At 49.3% G+C, this 23,001-nt stretch overlaps 2 protein-coding genes across 6 annotated transcripts in view; one reads left to right on the top strand and one right to left on the bottom strand.

The window, feature by feature from the left end:
- Cdh23 (cadherin related 23) overlaps window positions 1-23,001 on the top strand; it is a 349,868-nt gene that overhangs the window by 267,518 nt on the left and 59,349 nt on the right. Inside the window, exons 29-34 of the mRNA XM_055598837.1 lie at window positions 11,724-11,784; window positions 12,567-12,715; window positions 17,521-17,656; window positions 18,952-19,340; window positions 21,048-21,149; window positions 21,413-21,415. Coding sequence (XP_055454812.1) covers window positions 11,724-11,784; window positions 12,567-12,715; window positions 17,521-17,656; window positions 18,952-19,340; window positions 21,048-21,149; window positions 21,413-21,415 — 840 coding nt within the window. The remainder of the gene's footprint in view (window positions 1-11,723; window positions 11,785-12,566; window positions 12,716-17,520; window positions 17,657-18,951; window positions 19,341-21,047; window positions 21,150-21,412; window positions 21,416-23,001) is intronic.
- CUNH10orf105 (chromosome unknown C10orf105 homolog) lies at window positions 1,142-22,932 on the bottom strand. 5 transcript variants are annotated; one of them, XM_055598867.1, is made up of 4 exons: window positions 5,501-5,625; window positions 4,523-4,638; window positions 3,724-3,920; window positions 1,142-2,983 (listed from the first exon to the last, which is right to left on the bottom strand). In XM_055598867.1, the coding sequence occupies exon 4, from the start codon at window positions 2,976-2,978 to the stop codon at window positions 2,592-2,594; it is 387 nt and encodes a 128-aa protein (XP_055454842.1). In that variant the 5' UTR covers window positions 2,979-2,983; window positions 3,724-3,920; window positions 4,523-4,638; window positions 5,501-5,625; the 3' UTR covers window positions 1,142-2,591. The 5 variants fall into 5 exon arrangements, with proteins under 5 accessions (XP_055454842.1, XP_055454844.1, XP_055454841.1 ...); XM_055598869.1 differs by lacking the exon at window positions 3,724-3,920; XM_055598866.1 differs by lacking the exon at window positions 4,523-4,638.

Here is a 23,001-nt window from a genome sequence, read left to right as displayed (position 1 = left end):
AAGAGGGAAGGAAGAGTGGGAGGTAGGAGGGTGCCTACATCCCTGTGTGGGCACTGTGAATGGCCAGGAGAGAAACAGAAAGCTGACTCTTGATAGAATCCAGGAAGGCTGGCTCCAGAGGGAGGGTCTCTTCCTCTGGCCTCAGCTAAGAAAGAATTAAAGTTACCAGCCATGAAGCGATGGAGCCCTACCGTAATTTAGTACCTGCCATTCCCAACTTACTCATAAGCCCCCCAGACCCTGTAGTGAGCCCAAAATAGCAGGTCAAGGGGGAACCTCATGCCTACATTTTAGCCCAAGGTGCTTCAGGGAGGTGAAGAAACAAGAGGGGAGGGGTTGCCCAAAAATAGCTATGGGAGGAAGCTGGTTTGCTTCTTGGCCCTGAAAATGCTTTTCTTCCTTTCTTTCCTTCTTTCCTTCTTTCCTTCTTTCCTTCTTTCCTTCTTTCTTTCTTTCTTTCTTTCTTTCTTTCTTTTTTCTTTTTTCTTTCTTCCTTCCTCCCTCCCTCCCTCCCTCCATTCGTTCCTTCCTTCCTTCCTTCCTTTTCTCTTCTTCTCTTCTTTTCTTTTTTTTTGGGGGGGGTGGTTGAGACAGGGTTTCTCTGTATAGCACTGTACTGGACTCACTTTGCAGACCAGGCTGGCCTCGAACTCACAGAGATCTTCCTGCCTCTGCCTCCCAAGTGCTGGGATTAAAGGTGTGTGCCACCACACCTGGCTGAAATGCTGGGTTTTATGTGCATAAGACTTGGGTCCACACCCTAGAGTGACACAGGGCTCCCCTGCTGTCTTCACTTCTTAGACATTCAGAGTCTTAGGACACTTTCTCTCAGGCCCTAGAAGTGCCCTGCAAAGATGGCCTCTCTCCCTTTCTCTCTCTCTCTCTCTCTCTCTCTCTCTCTCTCTGAGGTCACAGGAGGGAGGCACAGTCACCTTATCTCCATAGCATGCTTTGAGAGCCAAATTTAAGGCTGTCACAGGGACACTGGAAAGTCAGTGTGCGTCAAGCCAGATGCCTGCTGCCTTGGTGAGTGGGGATGCAGTGAGAGCTGCGGCTCCCAGGCTTGTAGGAAAGAAGACAGACAAGTCTGTGCATGCTGCTGGCCTCCCCGAGACAGAGGAGAGACCGGAGGAGCTCCCGGCAGAAGGGCAGCTCTATTGGAAAACAAAGAAGGCTTCACAATTTGCAGATTAGTAAAGCATAAACCACAGACAGGGGACAGATCACTCAGTTGCCTGGAGTGTCTGGTCAGAATAAGGCTAGAAGGATACATTGTAGTCCCCAGGTCCTGCTGCACACCATAGTGAGCACATCCAGCAGACACAGAGGAAACAGTTGAAGGCTCTAGACGGGGTAAAAACAAAGCCAGAGCTTAGTCCTTGGGAAGACTAGAGTATCTTTACTAGGTGTCACAGCAGAGGGGAGCGGGTAGCCCTGGGATGCGCTCTGGACTCTGGGAGAGGAGCCAAGCATCTCAGGTTCCCACTGTTCCATCTTCAGGTCTAAGATGTAGCAGAAGGCCTTGGCTACAGATGAAACAGAGGGTGAGATTCCCAGCACCCTGTACAGCACAGGAGTAGGCCTGGTTTGACGTGTCACTTGACAAAGTTGTTGCCTCAACATGTAGAGCACAGCTAGTCCATCCAGCTTTGGTCCTGCAGCCATCCGGAGAGGTCTGGTCCATGCTGTCTGAGAGGAGACCACCCCTTTTGCAGTGAGACACAGTACCACTGCCATGCATCTTCAGACAACACCCCCTTGGTGCTGCCAGTGGTCAGCCTCCTACCACAGTGATACAGCTTCCACCTAGCCTTGGACAACAGCCTGTTTGTTTGTTTGTTTGTTTGTTTGTCTGATTTGTTTTGATTTTGAGTCAGGATTTTATCTTGTAACCCAGGCTGCCTTAGACAATCCTCCTACCTCGGCCTGTGGAGTGCTGGGATTACAAGTGTGAGCTATCACACTCAGCATACAGGAAACATCTTAACCCATCTTCAGATCCTCCCAACCATCTTGACAGGTGACCACTAAGGGGGCTCCCAGGCTCATGATTTGATGTTTGCTAGATCCCTGCCTGGCAACCAACCAGATCCACCAGCAGGGGCAAAATGTCAAGAAAGGGATCCCTGTGTCCATTTCCCTGGGTACTAAGTTAGCACAGGTGCAGGATAGTGTAGAGCCAGCATTGGCAGACACCCCGCTTGGTTTGGTATCTGGGACTTTTAGCAGCTAGTCTAAGCTGGACCTTCAGAAGATGAGCAAGGTTTCTGGAGGGGTAAAGGGTGCTCTTTCTGGGATCAGTAAATACCTAGCTTCCAAAAGGGAGTGCCGCAGTATCCTCCCTCTGAGTCACAGAGTAAACATCTAGAAGCCTGTGGGTATTCATTCATCTTTTTATCCAAGGGTCTGTTAGCAAGCAGATTCAGGGGACTTCAGAGTCTTCTGGGAAAGGACATGGGCTAGACACAAAGGGAAATACTGGGGTGATATTGGAATCCAGAGTATCTGTATAGTATCCTACAGCTTGCTATGCTAGGCTCCATCAGAGGCAGGATGGTCTTGGGTGAGCCTGTGTATGGATGGGCACTGTATCACATCTTGGTGGCTTCAGTGCAGTCATAGTCACCTTGGTGGTCATCAAGGCCCGGCAAGGGACACTGCTGGACAGCAGGCCTGCCTCGCCGGAAGCTGTGCATAGAGTGGCGCAGGGAGCCCAGGCGCTTCCAAAGCCGGAGCCTGGGCTCACTGGGGCTCACCGGATGATGTGGCATGCATTCCCGGGCCACTTGGTGGCCAGGGTCCAGGGCAGTTGGCTTACACAGCATCATAAACAGCAGACAAGAAACCAGCAGCAGAAAAATGCAGGCCAGGGCAATGAGAACCGGCACAGGGTCAGCAGCCTGGGTGAAAGTCTCAGAAGTGGCAGGAGTCCGCAGGAAGGTTGGGAGGCTGGGGAGGCTGGATCCCCCTGTGCTCATGGTGGCTGCAAGGGCAAGATAGAGAATCAGAGCAGAGAAACCGCATCTCAGACAGAGGCAGGTGACCTGAAACATAGCAGTGGGGGCTGAGCAGTTAGTCATGTTTTCATGATAGCTTGTCACAGGCTAGCACAGTGAGGCCCAGAGAAGCATCATGTTCAACTGATTGGTGATAGGGCTGGGTCTGTACCTGGAGCTTCTTTCTACTGAACCCTTCCCTTCTGCCATGAGGAACGCATAATAGTGAAAGCTTTCTGCCATTTTATAATCAGTTCTTAGCAATTACCGTACAGTCTTAAATCTAAAAGCCCAAGTCTAAGAGTCAGTAAGGCACTTAATGAATCAGAAACAAGTTCAAGTGAAATGCAATGTGGGCTAGTAGGGGCCCTAGCACTAGCCCAAGGTTGAGGCTGTAGGGGGCCATACATGTGTCTTGATGGGGTTCATGGTGGGTTTTTAGTTTAGTTTTGATTGTTTTTAAAAATGAGATTTCCAGACTGGGTGGAGGAGGACATGCCTGTACCTAGCACTCTGGAGGTGGAGGGAAGAGGCCAGCTTTAGTTGCATTTGAGATCAGCCTGAGCTTTGAGATTTATAGATATATAGGTAGATAAATACATACATACATACATACATCTGCCTAGCTTCTCTTGACATGTCAGAATTTCACTATTGGCTTCTCTGATGTCCCTTTTATATAGGGCACTGCCCCAGCTGGCCATACTCCCCCAGGCCCACCACATACCTGTTTCACCTGCCTGGATCCAAGGGCACTTCTGTGACTACCTCTTGATGCAGTCTAACCTGCCCCAAGGGAAGCACGAGAGGCCAAACCCAAGGCCATATAGGCAAGCAAAGGACAGATTGGTTGTTCAACTCCTGGTCCCATGCCTGCCTCCTTCTCCAAACCCTCTATTAGCCCAGTGAGTCACTCAGGTCCACCTGGGAAATAAAAAATATATAAAGAGTTGGCAGAATGAAGCCAGAAACCTGCCCTGTAACATCATTCACCTGCTGGATATTTCCACTATCCCCCTGAGAGGATCTATCCATGTGGAGAATGCCAAGATGGTTCTCATAGTCAGAGGACCAGGCTATACTGACAACTGGCAGCTGAGCCTTGGTGAGGGTAAAGCATGATCGTCTCCTAGGGGGCCCTGGTTAGCCCCCACAGTCAGCCTAGACTGATTGCCCTTGTGGGTATAGAAATTTTTTCCAGGCTCTTCAAGCTTCTCAATTGAGGCAAGAAAGTTTTTATTTTTTAAAGACAAACACTCCTGCTATTTAAATATTGGTAACTAATTCAAAGTTATGTGAAGCAAAGAGGAGAAACAGGTATTACAAAATGCCAGGTAAACTTGTTTCCAAAAATTTTTAAATGAATGTTCAAATATTGGATGTGCTACACAGGCCAATCAAAACATTCACATGGCTTCCATCCAGCCTACAGTTCAGCATCTATGATTTTTGAATTCCACAAACCAGTACAGAAAATCCAAAGATCCAAATAGAACTTTGCCCTCACACTAACCTTAGAGTCTCACCTGAGGCAGAAGGACCACAACTTCCTCTTTTTCAGTTCACTTTATATCTCCCTCAGGTTCTAGTACCAAGGCCAGGCCGCAGGGGAGGCTCTGTCATGCCATGGCCCTTTCTGAACCTATGGGAAATCATCGAGCACAGCCACCCAGCCCCTTAGCTCTTGTCCCACCTCAGCACTCACCAGTAACTCCGGGACCTAACTCCTGGTTTCTGGGCACAACTGACTAAGGGCATACAGTGCTCTCTGCCCACCTGCCAACCAGCTCTTGCCCCGACCCCTCCCAGCCCTTGCAGCTGCTCCAGGCTGGAAATTCTGATGCTTGTCTAACTGCTCAGGGCCTCCACCCTCCAGGCCCTGGGCCTGGAAAGAGCTCTGAATGGACAGCATCCATGGATCAGCCCTTCCCAGAGTCTGGGCTGGATCACGGATGAGGTATACCCACTGCCCATCCCCCATAGAGAGAGAAGCTAGCTGTCCCTTGGCTCTCAGCACTTGGCCCCAATAAGGAAAGGGCCTCCATTCTACTAGCTCAGAACCTAAAGAAGCTGTGAGGCTACAAGCTCAGGGCCACCTCTGAATAGGCATCTGAGCTACTCTAGTGGCAGGCTATGACCGGGGAGCTTGAGGCAAGTCCAGCTGCCTGCCTGATTCCCTGCTGCCAGCCAGCAAGAACAGCTGGTTCTGAAGGGAGTGTTCCTGAAGCCCGAACAGTGAGCCCCTTTCTACTAGAGCCTTCCTCTGAGTGCATCTCCCTACACACTCTCTCTAGAACTTTCTTACTTCCTTAGAGGCCCACAGAGAAAGCGTGGCCTTGGCTTAGCCATTCCCCTTTACTGGGCCTTATTTCTTTTCTCAGGACACAGAAGGACTCCCCAAATCTGAGCACACCTTCATGCCCTCCCAAGTTCCCAGGAAGAGTCTCCTCCACTTCTTTCACTGGCTTTCTCTATAGTCCCTCAGCATTGACCTCACAGCCTACCCTTGGAGGTCTGTATTCTCGATGGCAAGGTCTCTCAGCTGTCCCAGGAAGTCCAAGTTGTACCAGGGACTGTGACCCTACTTCTGCAGCAGACTAGCTTTCTCCCTGCTTTTCCTGCTGGGCCTGGTTTTGTTGGGAGAGTCCTAGCCTGTCTGGGGGAGGGGAAGCTGGGAGCGTAGAGATGGCAACCTAGTGGGAAGAAAGAGAGGGGAGCCCTTTGCCTGCCTCACCCCAACCTGTCTCCTTGGAGCCCTCTCATTTGTGGAAACACTGGTGAGAGCTGGAGGCGGGTTTAACTGCCCCATGGGCCTGGGGTTCCCAACACCCCCTTTTGGAAATTTGAATGGTATGGTCGACTATTCAATGCCTGCCTGTGCTCAGGTTACCAGGGAGAGGGTCTGTAAGCAGAGAGACAGCAGGAGGAAGTCAGAGAGTGATGGGCCCTGGAGCCCCCTAGGCGCTGTCTTTTCTGGATTCTCAGAAAGTGCCCTTTCTAAGATATCTGGCTGCAGAAGTGAGTGCAAGGAGCTTAGAACTGAGGGACAGCCAAGGACAGTTTGAGGAGTGTTCCAGGTTCTCTCCAATCCTCCCCCACAGCCCTCCTTTCTTCCCAGAATCCCATACATCCCTGGCAACCAGCTGCTGCTGAGGAGCCTGATATTGTGCAGTTGCCCGTCGGGAGCCTCCAAGGTCTCTGAATGCAACACGGTAGTAGCCACAATGACATCTAAGCCCTGCGGCCCTTCACCACAACACAGCCCACCCTGAAGTGGGGAAAAAGCCTTCCTGTGTACTGTTAGATACGGAGGGAGCCTTGGAGCTAGAGAACTGCCCCTCCCAACAGGAGACAAGACATAGCCAGCCCAGACTCCCCCACAAGAGAGTGCTGGGTAGGGAGCCAGTGTTCCCCTAACTAAAGGACAAGATCCCCTGCCTCAGACAAATGTAGGGCCCCAGTCTCTCTGCTGACTTGATCTTTATAAGCAGGCTCCCTCTCCCGACCTTCTCTTGTGTCCAAAGAGTGAAGATAGGAAAGTTTATATTAGAACTTTGAGTGCCAAGTCTCTGATTTGATCACTGTTGTGCCCTTTTTAAACTTTTTTATTTGGAGTTCCTTAATGTCTCTGCCTCCCTTCTTCACTCCTAATCCCTCCTAATACCTCTAGCACCCCAACACTAGGTAGGAGAGAAAGAAGGTTAGTGGGAAGAGGAGGTGGAGTTCTCTTTGGCGACTTCTGGCTTAGTAGGGTAGTCGGGCTCTTTGGAAAAATACCAGTCTCAGTCGGGACATCTAGCAGTCCAGCAACAATAAGGAACAAGCCAGCAGCAGCCTTCTTCCTCCCTGGATGGTTCCTTAAAGCATTACCTGAAGTGTCCTCCTCTTTCTTGGATGTCCTCTCTCAGAACCCCAGAGCGTTCCTCGAGTTAAACTATCCCCTGCTGGCAAAGACCACGCCCCTCTCCGAGCCACGGGAGGCAATTATTAGCCGTGGACAAACTAAGACAGTCCCATATCCCACACTTGGGATTAAAACAAAAACCTGTTTACATAACATAACTGAATTTTTTTTAAAGAAACCAAAACTACAGATCACCTCGACAAAGAAAGACACATGATAGAGCAATCCTAGAGTACTTACAGTATCAAGGAGATAATCTAATGGGGACACAGGTGCAGCTGGGCTTTCAGACCCTCAGGGACCATAAAACTAAACATTTCAGTGCTCTGTGTTGCACGTGTCTGCCATCTGTGCTCAGTGAGGGGTCAGTTCAGTATCTCTCACTAGAGATTTGTCACTAAGTCATTGATATCTCTATTCAACAAATATGTGAAAAGCTGGGTATGGCAAAGCACTACTGGATTACAGCACTTAGATCAAGAGTTCAAGTCCAGACTGGACTACTTGAAATCTAATCTCAAAACAACAACACAAAAGCAAACAAACCTACTATGTGTCAGAGGCTAGTAACATGGCAGTGCCCAAAGCCCTTCCTCTTTGGGGAGGACGGTAGAGGGAGACAAGAACAAAAATACTCACTTTAGGTGGGGTACTGACAACAAACCAAAAGGAATGATTTACCCAAGTCTATCTTCATGAACTAATAACATTAATAGAGCTAGTTACAGGGCTCAAACAAAAATAAATAACTCAAAAACAGTTGAGTGATGACTACAAAAGATATAGTTTCCTGCCTAATTTTCAAGCAGTTCCACCCAAGAGTCTCTCCAGTAATTACTGTCTGCTAAAAAACAAACATTTTCCTTCCCAATGCTGACGGCAGCAAGAATCTATGGGTATAAATGATGCATGGGAGACAATTTGACAGGCATATCACATCTTTTTGGCCAGAGCAAAAGCTGTGGCCTTGCTACTGGGGCCTATGATTTCCCCAGCCACAAGGTTTTGCTCTGATTTACAGTACCAAATATGAGTTCTGCCCTGTGGCATGGGCCTTCAATCCACTAGAAAAGCACCTACAACAGCCACGCCACGGTTGTACACATTTTCACGTTTTTGTCTGATATAATATACACATACACATGTGTGTGTATGGATGTCCCACTATTATACTAGAGGGCACGTTTATGTGTGGTATGTAGTTCATATAGAGTCCGGAGTAAGACTGTGACACTTCTTTCTCAATAGCTTGCCTAGTGCCTTCTGGCAGCATAAGAGCCAGCCAACAAGGAGGGAGCTCCCAGCTCTAGCTTGCTTTCTTCAACAAAAGTATGTAGTGTCTTCAACAATAAGGACTTACCATCTAATGTTGGCATGCAACCAACAACCGTCACAATAGCCCATTTGATGTGGGGGTCCTCAGGGGCCTCCCTGGCAAACAACTCATCCGGCACTGGGATAATTTTTCAATAATCTTATGGCTTCTGGGCATATGCCCTTTCTACCTATATAGTATGCCTTTAGTCAGACTCTTTAGCTGATATTTTTACTATTATTCCAGATGCTTTTCCAAATCTGTAAAACACTCAGATGGCACTATACAATGAAACTTTTTCATAGAGGACAGGCATGATATCTTAAAGCCCATGACTATCTGCTGCAAACAAGTGCTAGTGCTTATGTGGTTCATCAGCAAAGGGGACTCAAAAAGAAAAAAAAAAAAAAGCAATGTTGGGCACCACGTCACGGATGGGGGCTTACCACATCTGACCCTCCAGAATGCACAGTTAGTCTCCATAAGCCACTCTAGGTCCTTATCCTGGGACACTGCAGGGGATTTTGCCATGTATTTCCCTGACCATGATGGATTTGAAGGGGCTAGCTTGTGATTCTTGACTGAACTGGTGGTGAAGGGTAAGCGGCATCATGTTGTCATCTTCAATGTCTGCTAAAGGCCCAACTCTGGCTCTGATGATAGGTTCTATAGCAATCCCACAGTCACTGTCCATTGACCACACCTGGTTACCGAAAAGGCCCTAATCTGGGTGAGGTTTTTGATGCTGTAGTCCAGGCTAGCTTAAAACTTGCTATGTAGACCATCCTAGCTTTCAAATTGTGATAATCCTCTGGTCTTGAATGCTATGCCACCTCTCTGGACCAGTGTCCTTTCTTGAAGTGGAAGAATGTGCACAGCTTACCCTAAAAGGGTAGCTGCCTACCCATTGCAGGTCTTACCTTTCTCATCTCTTCCACCGCCATTTACTCTCTCTTTCTCCTATTCCATAAGGCCTTCTAAATGCTCTCTGGCACAGAATCTGCCCTTCTGTAGATATTTTCCCTAGTGCATTTATGACTCGACACAAACCTTACCACATTTGCTTTTGAGTGACCTGGACAATTTCTTTTGCTTTTCCCCTCTCTCATCCCCTCACCTTGGCTTGAATACCTTACAAAGCCAATTTACATGTTGGCCTAGATCAGCAGTTCTCAACCTGTGGGTCACAACCCCTCTGGGGAGGTCTAATGACCCTTTCCCAGGGGTCACCTAAGAGTATCAGAAAACACAGATACTTACATTATGATATTCATAATGGAACCAAATTACAATGATGAAGTAGCAACAAAAATAATGTTATGGTTGGGAGTCACCACAACATGAGGAATTGTATTAAAGGGTCGCAGCATATGGAGGGTTGAGAAGAACTGGTCTAAATCATTCAGACTTATCAGTGCCTTTCCCACTTCATAAAGGTCACAGCCCACCAGGGAGTTTAGCAAATTAACTAAAGCCCCATAACCATCCCTAGGTAAATCAACTTCTTTTGTGACTCTCTGGTAAACACAGTACTCAAAGCCACACACTGGCCATTAGTCACCATCTCCCACATACACAGTTCTCTTAGCAATGTTCTCCAGTCCCTGCTAGCCACAAAGACCTTAGTCAGACTTAGCTAAGTGTCCCTATCATTCCCATCAGGGAGTTATTTCTCTCCTATTGTCTCAGTTTATGCCATCTTCATCCCAAGGAGGAATGAATGGTCATATCACTTAGTTTCTTATTCCATGCAATTCAGACTGTCCCCATCCTTCTCTGTGTCCCATGATCGCACACCAGGCTGAGAGAGGCTCTTTTACTCATTGTTTACAAGCCTTTTCCCCTGAGGGTTGAGAGACTGCCTGGTGGTTAAGAGTGCTCACTGCTCTTCCGGAGGCCCTAAGTTTGTGTCCTAGCGCCCACATCTGGTCACTTCCAGGAATTCAACACCCTCTGTTGGCCTCTGCAGACACCCACACATGCATGGCATACCTGCATACATACATGCAAAAATAATAAGTAAATCTTTCCCAAATCCATCATTTCAGAGGCTGTGTAATCTGGGATTGTCATAGTTGATTGTGTGTAATTAAGGTCTCTGCTTGCATGCTGGATGATAGGTTACCCCTTTTCTTTGTATTAGTGATTGAGATGAGGAGTGTTTTCTCTCACTTCTACACCACTCCTCCTTTCTCTCCTGCCCTTTCCATGGGTTCCAAGTCTTTGCCTCTCAGGAAATCTATTTATCGCAGATCTAACTTTCATTCTCTCTCATTTGCATTCCACCAGCTGTAGAAAGCAGCAAGCTAACACCTCCACCTCTTTCTCCCTTGTCAGCATTTTTTCTGCCAAATCAAAGGCTATCACGAAGGATGCATCCATGAATCACTTTCCTATTGTAATTCCTTCCTTGCATAAGCAAGTTCTTTCTGGGAGGACACCTGGGCCTCAGTTGCCATGCCGTCACTGTGGCAAAGGCCATGCAACTGTTCCTGTACCTGCTTCCAGTGCCTCCTCAGAGTGGAGTCCAGTGCCTCAGACCTGCATCTTGTTACCTACGGCAAATATGTTCTGCTATTTCTATTCCAGTGGTGTCTTAGTTGCTTTCCTACTGCTGTAACAAAATGCCCTACCAAAAGTATCTTGAGGGTAAAAGGCATATTTAGATTTGTGGTTTCAGAGGGCTATGAGTCCATCATGGCAGCAGACAGAGATGGCATGGTGACCAAAATAGGAGGCCGCCTGGTCACAGTGCTCTACACTAGGGAAGCAGAGAGTGAATGGGAAGTAGAGGCAGGCTATAAAAGGCCTCAAGTCCAGTCCTCAGTGACCCACTTCTTCCAGGGTGAGGCATCATCTCCTAAAGGTTCTACAACCTTCCCAAACAGCGCCACCACCCTGGGCCTACGTATTCAAACACAAGAGCCTAAGGAGTGGAGGGGCACATTTCACATTCAAATCACTAGATACCAATTCTGTTGCAAGGCTGTCCCCAGGATGATGTATACAAACACCTCTTCACACAAGATAGGCCACTGATGACAAAAACAAATTATTCCAGCCAATGCTACCTTGATGAACCAAGAAGTTTACAGGAGCATAGGTTATTTACAGATCATGGGAAACCCTTCAATGGAACTGTCTCAAGTTGGTCATGGAACTCCAGGGATGCAGCTTTTAAATATCTTCACCCATGCTAGGGTGGGCTTTTCAGTGATACAGCAGCTACTTCAGAGTCACCTTAGGGCTGGTCCTAAGATGTCAAGAGTCTCACTGGTAGGGGATCATAGAAGTATGGAGTGTCCTCTTCCAACCTGGGCCAGAGCTGTGATAAACTCACCATCCCTCGTGAAAAAGAGACAGACCTGAGTGGTCCTGGATAAGGCAACATAAGCAGGGTGTCATCATGGAAAATAAAAATGCCTGGGGCCAGCTATGGAGGACTGCAAAGACAGCTTCTTTCCCTGCCTTGGTGCTAGCAATAACTCCACCGTCTCTTCTTCTTCAGCTGAAAGCCACAGATGCAGATGAGGGCGAGTTTGGGCGAGTCTGGTACCGAATCCTCCATGGTAAGTGGGCTGCTGCAAGATAGGAAGGAAGGCCACCACCCTGTGGAATTAACACTTGTTTTTTGCTGACCAGAGCAGATGTCCAAGCACTATATGCTCAGGCTGGAGCTCGGGGAGGAAGAGAATTCCCTGATTGTTTGCACCAAGTGGAATATATTCTAAGCAAAGGACAGTACACTAGCCTTGTTCCTAAGGACTCCATATGCTAAGTGTTCTCAAAACTGTCACCTTGACAGACAGGACCTGGGAAGCCAAGGCAGTCCCTGGGAAATTCATTGGTTATCTACTTTCTTTGGTCTAGCTAGAATCAGGAGCCCTTCCCTGAGCCACCCACCACAGCCACTCATTTACTGGATTTCAATATCAAGAGTATAGCCACCTGCATGAACTCCAGGGACTGGGTGTGGATAAGTGTGTTCCTAGAGAGAAACCAAGATCATGAGTACCAAGCTAGCCCAATTAAGTCCACTACACCCTGGATTCACTAACCCACAGATAGTAAGGTTTGGGTCCAAGACCTTTCTGAAATCTTCTGAAGCTCCTGTACCCCCAGTGGAAGTGGAGGTGTGGAGACCAGGGTTAAGGCCCTAGGCCTCATATACAGAACAGGCAGGTGAGCCTCAGCTCCATGTTCCCCTCTGTTAGGCCATTGTGGGCCTTAACCAAGTTCCCAGGTCCTATGGGCAGGACCAACACGCCAAAGGGCCTGGAACTCACCACCCTCCATTTCATAGCTGTCCTCCTCTCAGTCCAGTCCACACATCCCACGTGCCCCTCCACAGGTAACCATGGCAACAACTTCCGGATCCACATCAGTAGCGGGCTCCTGATGCGAGGCCCTCGGCCCCTGGACAGGGAGCGAAACTCCTCCCACGTGCTGATGGTGGAGGCCTACAACCACGACCTAGGACCCATGCGGAGCTCTGTCAGGGTAAGAACACAAATAGGTTTTAGCTGACATCTAGGGCAAGGAATTTGGTGAGGAGACCAAGGGCCAAGGGTCTTGGATTTGTCATTTTGCTCTTTGCCTCAATTTCTCCAGGGAAAGGGATCCATGGTACTCATGTCTGTCCTAAGGGAAGAAAGAGGAAATCTCACCAACTTATTCCTTCTATCCATCCACCTCTCGCAATGCATTGAGGAAACCTCATCGACATAAGCTTGGAGGAGTAGATACCAATATTATTTTACAGATGAGGAAACAGAGTCACAAAGAAATGTCTAAAGGCAAAAGCAGGACTGAGACTATGTATTTTGGGTAAAGTCCAATGCTGCTTCTCCCGAAACTGTTCCTAAAATACTCCCATCCCATTCCCAGCTGTCCTATCAATGCATTCTATAGGCACCATCCCTAGGCAGCTGAGGTCAAAGTACCTTCTCTAACAGACAGCACAGATATGCCTCCTGCCTGTGCTATTTATGCGCGTGCCTCATCACCCTCAGGGATACACACGTAGCAGGCTGTAGGCCCCTTCCCCTAAAGTCAAAGGAAGTGAGTCATAGCCCAGAGGTCTCTGTCATGAGCAGGAGGGAGATGGGAATACAGTAGGCACTTGCCTCCCAGGTTGAGTATGGCTGAATCAGCCTGTTGAAACTTGCTATTTCCTGGGACTGGAAACACCAAGCAGAATATACCTGGCCAGCTGTCACTCAAATTATTCACAGACACTTCCCCACATGCTAATGAGGGATGTCTCCAACCAGAATCTGGGTCCCATACAGATCTGTCAGAGTGGGGACAGATGTGGATCCCCAGCTCCGGCTCTCACCTTGGAGGAGGTGAGAGAGAAACTTGGCTCCCGACAAGCTACCCCCACCCCCCCCACACATGCACACTCCTTAAAGGGGGGAAATGGATACCTGTCCAAGTGGACACAGCAGAGGGATCAGGTCCCTTGGACCTTTACAGAGCAGGTTGACTTACACAGACTCTGTTTCCTGAGTTTGTACCGGGAAGTCTCAACAACAGTGCTTCCCTGTAGGGCGTGCTCTTATTCACGCACTAACTAATGAGCACAGTCGTGACAGTGCCTTCCCCTTGCAGGCTCACTTCACGTCACTAGAGTGGCTGATATCAGTAAGGCTCAGGCTGGACCCCTGGACCTCAGGCTTCCTAACCACAGCCCTCTCTGTGTCCTCTTCCCCCCCCCTCCCCACCCACCTCTTCCTCAAGAGCCTCCTCCTGGTGCCTGATCATTGTGGCTGCTACATGCTATGTTTAGCCACCAACCTTGTTGTTAAACCAAATTCTTTGCAACGTCCCAGAGTGTTAAACAGATCAAAGGTAAACTGCGTACTACTGCAGGGGTGAGGCACCCCAGCCATAGCCACGGTCCCCTTTATATGTTCCTGCCCTCAAGACCCCGAGGAATAAGAAATTGACCAAGTTCTGACGTAGGCCCTGTGTCACACCCATTCTACGGATGAGGATACCAAGGCAAAGAGGAATTAATCAACTTAGTTAGGGGCCCTTGGTGGTATGGGTAGAGCCAGGCTTTGCCCCAGGCAGGCGGGCTAGATTCTCTTACCTCTACACTATACTATTCTTGTGCCACAGTGCCCAAGAAGGCTCCCCAGAGCCCTGACAAGAGCCTCATCTTTCAAAGAGTAACTTTAAGAACTCAGGTGCTCTCATCAAGACTGGCTGCATTGTCTTCTTCTGTGGCCTGGTAAGGCTGCTCCCCACTCAGGGGGAGGTGATCAAAGAGCCAGCCACTGAGTTCATGTCCAAGAAAGCCCCTGTTCCCCTTACAAGGAAACCCACTTGGAGACTGAGCTGCCATGGGCTACATCTGTGCAGGGATTCTAGGTTATCTCCATGGGGAGGATCATGGGAGAAAAAGAGGGAGGGAGCATGGGATTGGGAGGGAAGGATGGAGGGGGCTACAAATTGTAATTAATAATAAATAAATAAATTTTAAAAAATTTCAGGTACTCAAAACAAAAGAAAAAAAAATACGGGTACAGTGGCGCACACCTGTTATTCCAGAACTCAGGGAGTTCAAGGCCAGCCTGGTCTACAAAGCAAGTTCAGGACAACTAGGGCTACACAGAGAAACCCTGTCTCCAAACAAACAAACAAACAAACAAACAAACAAACAAACAAACAAACAGAATTCAGGTGCTGTCCCTTGGCATGGAGATTTGATGGCCCTTGCAGTATGTAGCCTTTGTTTCCCTAAGAGACTCAGGAAAGCTCTCCAGCTTTCTGATAATGTGAGGACTGTGCCCTGCAGACAGTAATTTCTACTTTTAGAGTTAGAGATCGTTTCCAAGGGGTCCAGGAGGCCAGGAGGGAAACCGTTCTTGTGGATGCTTGACGTCTCTGTGTACACCTGCTGTTTGCATGCCCAGGTGCACAAAGGTACGCACACATCTGCCCTCTTCTCCTTGCTGGAGAGTCTAGTAGCCTTGTGCAGAAACTCTGGCCAAAAAGCAGTCTGGCTCTGAGGCACCTTACAGCTTCCTCCTCTTAAGCAAGAATTCAGCTGGCCTAAACTTCCTGTTCAGCTGTCTCTCGGGTTCACAAACCATACCATCTTTCCTCCTGTCTCTACTGCTGAAAGTGCAGCCAAAACTAAGTCTGGTCACATGTGGCCAAGCTACATGCCACCTCACTCCTGTTGTCCCCACACTGTCAGACTGGCAGTTTCTTCCCCATGGCCCCCAGAAGTCAAGGTCATTAGGACAAGCAGACTCTGGAAAGGGAAGGCTTGGAGTTTTGAAAGATAGTTTCTGTTTACATAAGAGTTCCCAAAATTTACCCGTGCAAATTCCCCTCACAACCACCACACCCAGGATCTTCTGCAACAAGTTGTGGGCTGAGCTAAACTTGGATGGCTCCGTACTACAGCTGGGATCTGAGGTGCACACTGTCATTTGCATAGTAGGTTCTTGATGTCTGTTTATGAAAACTGTTGGTATGGCAGGGCTGCAGAACCTCAAGGCAATGAAGTAGGGAACCCTCCCTGGCTATCACATCCCCTCTTCTCCACTGCTGTACCACTCTACCCAGCCTGAGTCATCCAGTAAATTTTCTGCTAACCTGGAGGAGTGTGGGAATGTGTGTGGGGTGGGGGGAGGTGTTGGAATAATCCCGGAGGCAGCTATCAATAAAGTCAAAGTGTCAAAGGCAGGTTCTCTAAGGCTTTCTCCCACACCCAATTTCTGTCCTTGCCACTGACTTCTGTGACCTCTGCTGTCCACAATGAGCTACCCAACCCCACTTCCTCCCTTTTCCATACTGCTTAAAGGTAATGCTACCCTGGCCTTAGGGAACTAGGAGAAGGGTCTCTCTTACACTGGGGCCAGCTCACCCCCAGCACAGAGCCTGAGCATTGATAGATAGGGACCGCAGTGACCTCTGTCTTCTCTCCAGCCCTCCTTGTCCCTGTGAAATCTTGGGGAAATTACCTCTCCTCCCTGCTCCTCATCTCTAAGGAGACAGAGCCCAGGGTCCCTGGTAGCTTTTGTGCACTGGAACTCTGATGTCCCTTCCCTTCCCTCCTCTCTGGTCTCCCAAGGAGTGTGGTTCAAGGCTACAGCAAAGTCTCTGGATGATCCCAGGTATGGGGAGAAGGGGGCACTCTTGTTCATATAGACATAGCTTTCCATAAACACCCTTTAACAGTAGCATTTTTCTATATCTTAAATACATTCATTAAAGGGAATTTCAAAAGTGTAGAAAAGCAATGGGAAAAATCACACGGTTCCAAAATGGTCCCCAGAAGCAACTCCAGGACAAGGATTGTCATGAAAGTTGTTAGTAAATTTCCCCAGGAAAGCGGAAGGGTGGACCAGGAAGCCCCATGAATAGAGGGGATTGTCCACTGTTTCACTGGCAGCCCTAGAAGAAGATGAGGATCAGTGCTGCCACACTGCTAACTGCCATGGTAGAACTGGCAATCTTGAAAGGGTTGTTGTGTGAGTCACAGGACCTGAAGCATGACGGCTCTGTTCTTGCCTCCAACACCCACCCCCCAGTCTGTTCTATATGCATTTTGATCTTTAGATGGAGTTAGTTACTTTTCTATTGCTGAGACAAAACACCATGATCAAGACAATTTATTAAAAAAAAAAGAAAAGAAAAGAAAAGAAAAAAGAAAAAAAGCATTTTATTTGAGGGCTAATGATTCCAAAGGGCTGGAGTCCATGACCGCCATGGCAGGGAGCATGGCAGCAGGCAGGCATGGCACTTAGAGCAATAGCTGAGAGTTTACATCTGATCCCTAACGGGGAGGGAGAGGGAGAGCTAAAGCTTCACCCCCAGTGACACACCTCCTCCAACAAAGCTACACCCCCTAATCCTCTCCAAACAGTTCCATCAACTGGGACCAAGCATTTAAGCATTTAAGCATATAAGCCTATGGGGACCATTCTCATTCAAACCACAATACTCACCAACTAGCACTTGCATGAACCTGGCACATGTTGTGTTCCTAACCACCCTGGGAGCAGTGTGACATAAGCCGTTAGTGACATTACCATTTTGTATTTGCCAAACTTTACCACGCTAAAGTGCCGCTGCTATTACTGGTTCCCACAGGTCAGCACAGAACCAAAAGGTGTGTGAACCCCAGCCATATGCCAGGTCCTGTGTGGGGGGCCAGATTCAGTGGGAAATAAGACAGTACCAGGTCCTCCAGAGGGCAACCTCAACTGGCCAGAGGGAGCAGAGACTATCCCCTGGGTTGCCGGTCTCCACTTTCCCTGAGCTGAGCCCTGCGCATCCTGCAGGTGATTGTGTATGTGGACGATGTCAATGATGAGGCCCCCGTGTTCACACAACAACAGTACAACCGCCTGGGCCTTCGCGAGACAGCCGGCATCGGCACCTCGGTCATCGTCGTCCGAGCCACTGACAGAGACACTGGTAAAGTGGGCAGGGGGAGCCAGGGATGCCTTTTCTCAGAGTGACTTTCCTACTGCCAAGGGGGCCTGTCATCCCTAGATCTTCCATGCAACCACATCCAGGCTCATGAGGGGCTCCTTGGATGGTATCCACTCCCTATAGATGCCTCTCCCAGGAGGATTACAGTCAGGGAAGTTAGCCAACCTCTGATGGGCAGAGGAGAGTGGAAATGTTTCCACATCCAAATCCTGGGACCTGGCAGCTCAATACTAGCCTTTGGCAAGGGCCAAGAAAGGGCTGGGAAATGTAATGGAGCCATCTCATAAAGCTAGCCTCGGCCTCAGCCCCTATTCAGCTGCCATCTTCTACTGCACAGGAGATTCCCAGAGTTTGGTATCTTCAAGTCTCCTCACAACCCATCCTTCCTATAGGGAAGTGGTCTGCTTTGAAGGCAACCTCAACTTGGCAGAGGTTCCCAGGAAGTTACCACAGTAATCAGTGTAAAGTGAAGAGGACAACATTCCAGGATACTGCGGCCTTCTCTATTGAGCCTGTTCTCAGTTAGGAGAGGGCTCTTCCCTACTTCCTGCTCCCAAAGAGGCCCCCAAACTACCTCTGCTATGCTGGCTGTAGCTGCCCAAATAGTCCCCACGCACCCTCAGCATCAGGGATCATTTGCCTCCCAGGATGAATGACAGAGACCTAGATCTAAGGATTCTTAGCTGGTTCATTGTCTAAATGGCATATCAGCGGAAGGTCGGAGGCACTACATATTACTTAGGCCTCTTCTGGCACAGGCAACCCTTTGAGAGGCTAGTGAAAGTCATGGATGCCCAAGCTGAGGAGTTTTGTCTCTGTCTCTTTTTCTACCTTCCCAAATTGCCCAACTCCTGCTTGAGTAACTGTGTGTAGAGAATGTGGGGAATTCCTTGGACCTGAGATTTTCTTCCACTAGGGATCCGAATGAAGGCTTGGCTTCTCTGAGGGTCCTAACACTTTCTGAATCAAATCACCACTATAAGACACCTAAGTAGTCAAGGCAGGTGTTTGAACTTAAGATTTGAGGTTCTGAGCAGTTCCAACTCCCTCTGTCAGATCTCTAATGCCAATATCAAGCCCCAGAATGGGTTAGCGGTGTAGTAGGTCTTGCCAACCACCTTGACCTCTGCTCCCTCTGCTACATCTTTTGGGGAGAGTGTATGCTGAGGGTAGGAGAGGAAACAGCCAAGACCTCTCAGGAGTAGCCCCTGCTATGGACGGCTGAAGAAGCCAGAGGGCAGCCCCATCTGGAATGTGTAATCTGTGTCTTCTCACAGGGGACGGTGGCCTGGTGAGCTACCGCATCCTGTCTGGTGCGGAGGGCAAGTTCGAGATTGATGAGAGCACAGGGCTCGTCGTGACGGTGGACTATCTAGACTACGAGACCAAGACCAGCTACCTGATGAATGTGTCTGCCACAGACCGTGCACCCCCCTTCAACCAGGGCTTCTGCAGCGTCTACGTGACGCTTCTCAATGAGTTGGATGAGGCAGTTCAGTTCTCCAATGCCTCCTATGAGGCAGTCATCATGGAGAATCTGGCTCTAGGGACAGAGATTGTACGGGTGCAAGCCTATTCTATCGATAACCTCAACCAAATCACCTACCGCTTTGATGCCTATACCAGTGCTCAGGCCAAAGCCCTCTTCAAGATAGATGCCATCACGGTAAGGAGGCGGGTGGTCATGGCAGGGCTCTCCCAATCCAGTGTGCATCTACTGAGCTCCTTCTGCATGTACAGCATTCTTCTTAAAATAAACTTCCTTGCGGTGCTTTTCTTCTAGTATTTTAGGACACTATACTGAAAGCCAATCAGTCTGGTGTCCTTGTTATTAAATAGTGGAAGTTACAATAGGGAAAGCCAAATACTTTTCCTTCTAAATTCACACGGCCGGCTGCTTCTCTGGGTACCAAAATATGTAGGATTCCCCTTACTCTAGGTTCTTGCTACCCACTGGGTACCAGGAGGTTTGGGTCTGAACAGCTCTGCCGGGTGGGATCTGTAGGGGCAGTGGGATCTGATGGCCGCCAGTCTGCCTCGCTTCAGATGTAGGTCACCAGCTATGTACCATGTCCCCTCACTAACCTGCAGTAAGGGTTCCTAGGACCTCTCCTGAGCTTCAGCTAGCTGGCTGCAGCCACTTCAGAGACATTTTGCTTGCTTACTGTGGCCAGTGCCAAGGCCATTTGAATCAAAAGATTCAAATGAACAGATGAAGAGAAGCAAGCTCTGGGTGCTTCCATGCCTCCTCCAGGCACAATCCTGTAATCCCAGTTATTAAGAGGCTGAGGCAGGAGGATCTAGACCTCCAGGACATCCAGACCAGCCTAGGCTACATGGTAAGATCCTGTCTCTAAGAAACAAAATAAAATAATAAATGACCTGCATATATTTCATCCATTAGTCCAGATGCTCTTCCAACCACACAGCTCAGAGAATTTTATAAAGGCTCCAGCATGAAGATACAGTCTATTGTGCTCAGTCTACATTCCTTTCCTCTCCCTAGATGTTCCTGTTACCAGGAAGGTCTAAGAGATTGTGCCTTCTGTCATATTTTCTAGCCTACCATTATCCAAGGAATCTTATCTCCCTTTCTACTTTGTCTGTTAAGAAACTCAGTTCTAACTCTTTCCATCTCTTCAGAAGCTATACTAAGCTAGCAGTCTAGTCCAGCTCTTCCTCTCTGCTTTAGTTACTCTTTCTCCAGCTTTCCTTCTTTGATGATAGGCAAGGTACAAATCCCTGCTGGTCAATCTGATGGAGGGGCACAACTTGGCAGCCTGGACCATCTCAGTGCAGAAGGGCAGTATTGGCACCCCCCTAGGCTTCTTGGAAGACAATCTTGCTGTACAGAGTTCCAGAAGAGTCAGGCCAGCCTCCTCCACATGTAGAAGCCACCTTTTGAGCCAAATAGCGTGGATCTAATATGATGGCCTGGCCATGTGCTGCTTGCCCTGGCCAAAGTGGATGAGAACCACTCAGAGTTCTGCCTGCCAGGCCTTGTCCCAGGGGAGACTGGGAACATAGCCTGAACAACAGCTCTTGGGCTGGAAATGGAAGTAAGCATAAAAGCTATACCAGTCTGAGTGCCCAAAGAAGATGTGGGAAAAGTGTCATGATGGGGTTATGGGTACCATAAAGGGTTCCCCAACCCAGAGAATACCTGTTTGGCGGGAGGTAGGAAACCCTCGTAGAAGAGATAGCTAGAATCTGGATGGGCTATAAGAGCAATGGGATTTCAGCCAATAGCCTCATGGGAAAATTGTGTCAGGGCAATGGAGCAGAGTGGGATGGGAGGAGATGGTAGAGTCCAGCTGGAGCAAGAACTGCTGCCTGATGTCACTGAAATGTTTGTTGTCCCCCACCCCCACAGGGTGTGATCACAGTCAAGGGTTTGGTGGACAGGGAGAAGGGTGACTTCTACACATTGACAGTGGTGGCAGACGATGGTGGCCCCAAAGTGGACTCTACTGTGGTGAGTGGATCCTGAGCGAGAGCCCTACTCAACTGCAGCCCCTCCTGGCCCAGATGCTCCCCAGCATCTGACACATAGCTGGGGCAAGGGTCGTCTCAGGACCACCATGTGGCCAGACATCTGGTCTAAGACCTTGGTTGGACAGACGGGTGGCACTTTAAACCACAGACTTCCTGGCCAGAGGGTAGACTGTATCAAGCCATTCAGTAACCCTTTTTATCTGCCTTTCTCTCCCTTTCTGCTCCCGCTCCCGCTGCCTACAGAAGGTGAGTTGGCCCATGAACGCTTCATACCCGCGATGATGCACAGACCCTCCTACTTCCCCAGAGGTAGGGTCCACGGGGAGGAGGGCTGTCAAGATGGTACAAAGAATAAAGGTGATTGCTACCGAGCCTGGCGATCTGAGTTTGGTCCCTGGGACCTACATGGTAGAAGGAGAGAACCAACTCCAAGTCATCCTGTGGCTTCCCCAAAATGCTGTGGCCCATGTTTGTGCCCACTCATACCTACCCAAATACTCCCCAACACACTAAACCAATCAACCATTGTGAAAACAGAGGAAGCACGGTAACACTTACAGCAGGCCTTTCACTCAGACCCGTAAGGGCCTCTGCAGCCCACTCTCAGGGCCCAAGCTCTGTCTTCCATATTCCATCCAGTCCCGGTGGGATCGTGAGATGAACATGCAATGACAAAGAAACACATAGCAAGCATAGAATGTGCACAGGAAGGGACCCTGCAGGCTCCTCGGTTGGCTGTGTGACAAAGCAAAGCTGCTTAACTTCTCTGTGCTTCCCTTTCCTCCCTAAAGGGAGAATGCTGCCAGCAGCCCTGCCCTCCTCAGATGGGGTGGTAGATATTGGGAGGGAGACACATGGAGGGTACTCCGGGCCAGAACATAGGGGGTGCATGGGATGGTAGCTATGCTAATGGGTGAGCCCCATGGCCAGGACTGTGTGCTGAGGCCCCTGGGGAGAGTGACTGCGAGGTCAGAGGTGTCAGACAAGCCCCCAAAAGGCTGGACCTGAGGTGGAGCTTGGTGGGGTGGAGGTATGGGGTGTGAATTGGATTCCCACATATGGCTCTCTTCAAGCAGGCACCCCACATCCTAAATCTCCCAGCAGAAGAATTAGAGGGTATGGGGGTGAGGGGGTGCTTTAAGCAAGCCTTAGCCTCTTCCTCAGTATCATGGGCCCAGCTGCCCTTTAGCCCTCCATGGCTGTGAAGGTTCAGGGAATGGAGACTAGGCTGGCTGGGTATCCCATGAGAGTGTGGTGTCACTGTGGTTCCAGGCAACTCTTGTTCTGATGTGGATGACAAGAACTTCAGATACTCTCTCCCACTCAGCTGTCGGCTCTCTTCCAAGAAGCAAGATTCGCTTTCATGCCCCAGATACAGAGCCCAGTTGGCCCTGCACTGTTTGAGATACTCGGGTGTAGGTGCAGGAGAAGACCTTTAAAGGTGGTACAGTTTCCTCCCCGAGGTCAGGAGGCAAACCACAGCGCACCACCACCTGACTCCTCCCTGCCCAGGCAGTGGGGTAAGGAGGGAAGGGCAGAATGGAAGACCCAGCTATAGGAGCGCCTGAGCTGCCTGAGCCTGAGCCGTACACAGGTGCTGGGGGATGGGCAGGAAGGTGAGGTTTTGAGGCTGGGAGCTGGAGAAGGCCCCATCTGCTCAGCTACCAAGGCTGGCTCCCTCCCCATCACCCGCCCTCCCTCACAGTCACCAGCATGATCAAAGTAGCAGTCATGGCCAGGGCCAATGCCTGACTAGGTTAGGACTGGACTGGGCTACTGAAACACAAAGCAGATTTAACCCTGCCTGCAAAGCATGAACTAGATTGGGGGGG

The sequence above is a fragment of the Psammomys obesus genome, unplaced genomic scaffold, assembly GCF_907164565.1.
Source record: "Psammomys obesus unplaced genomic scaffold, mPsaObe1.curated_primary_1811, whole genome shotgun sequence".
Classification (NCBI taxonomy): Eukaryota; Metazoa; Chordata; class Mammalia; order Rodentia; family Muridae; genus Psammomys; species Psammomys obesus.
The sequence above is the reverse complement of the archived record's forward strand: the minus strand, read 5'-3'. Positions and strand labels throughout refer to the sequence as shown.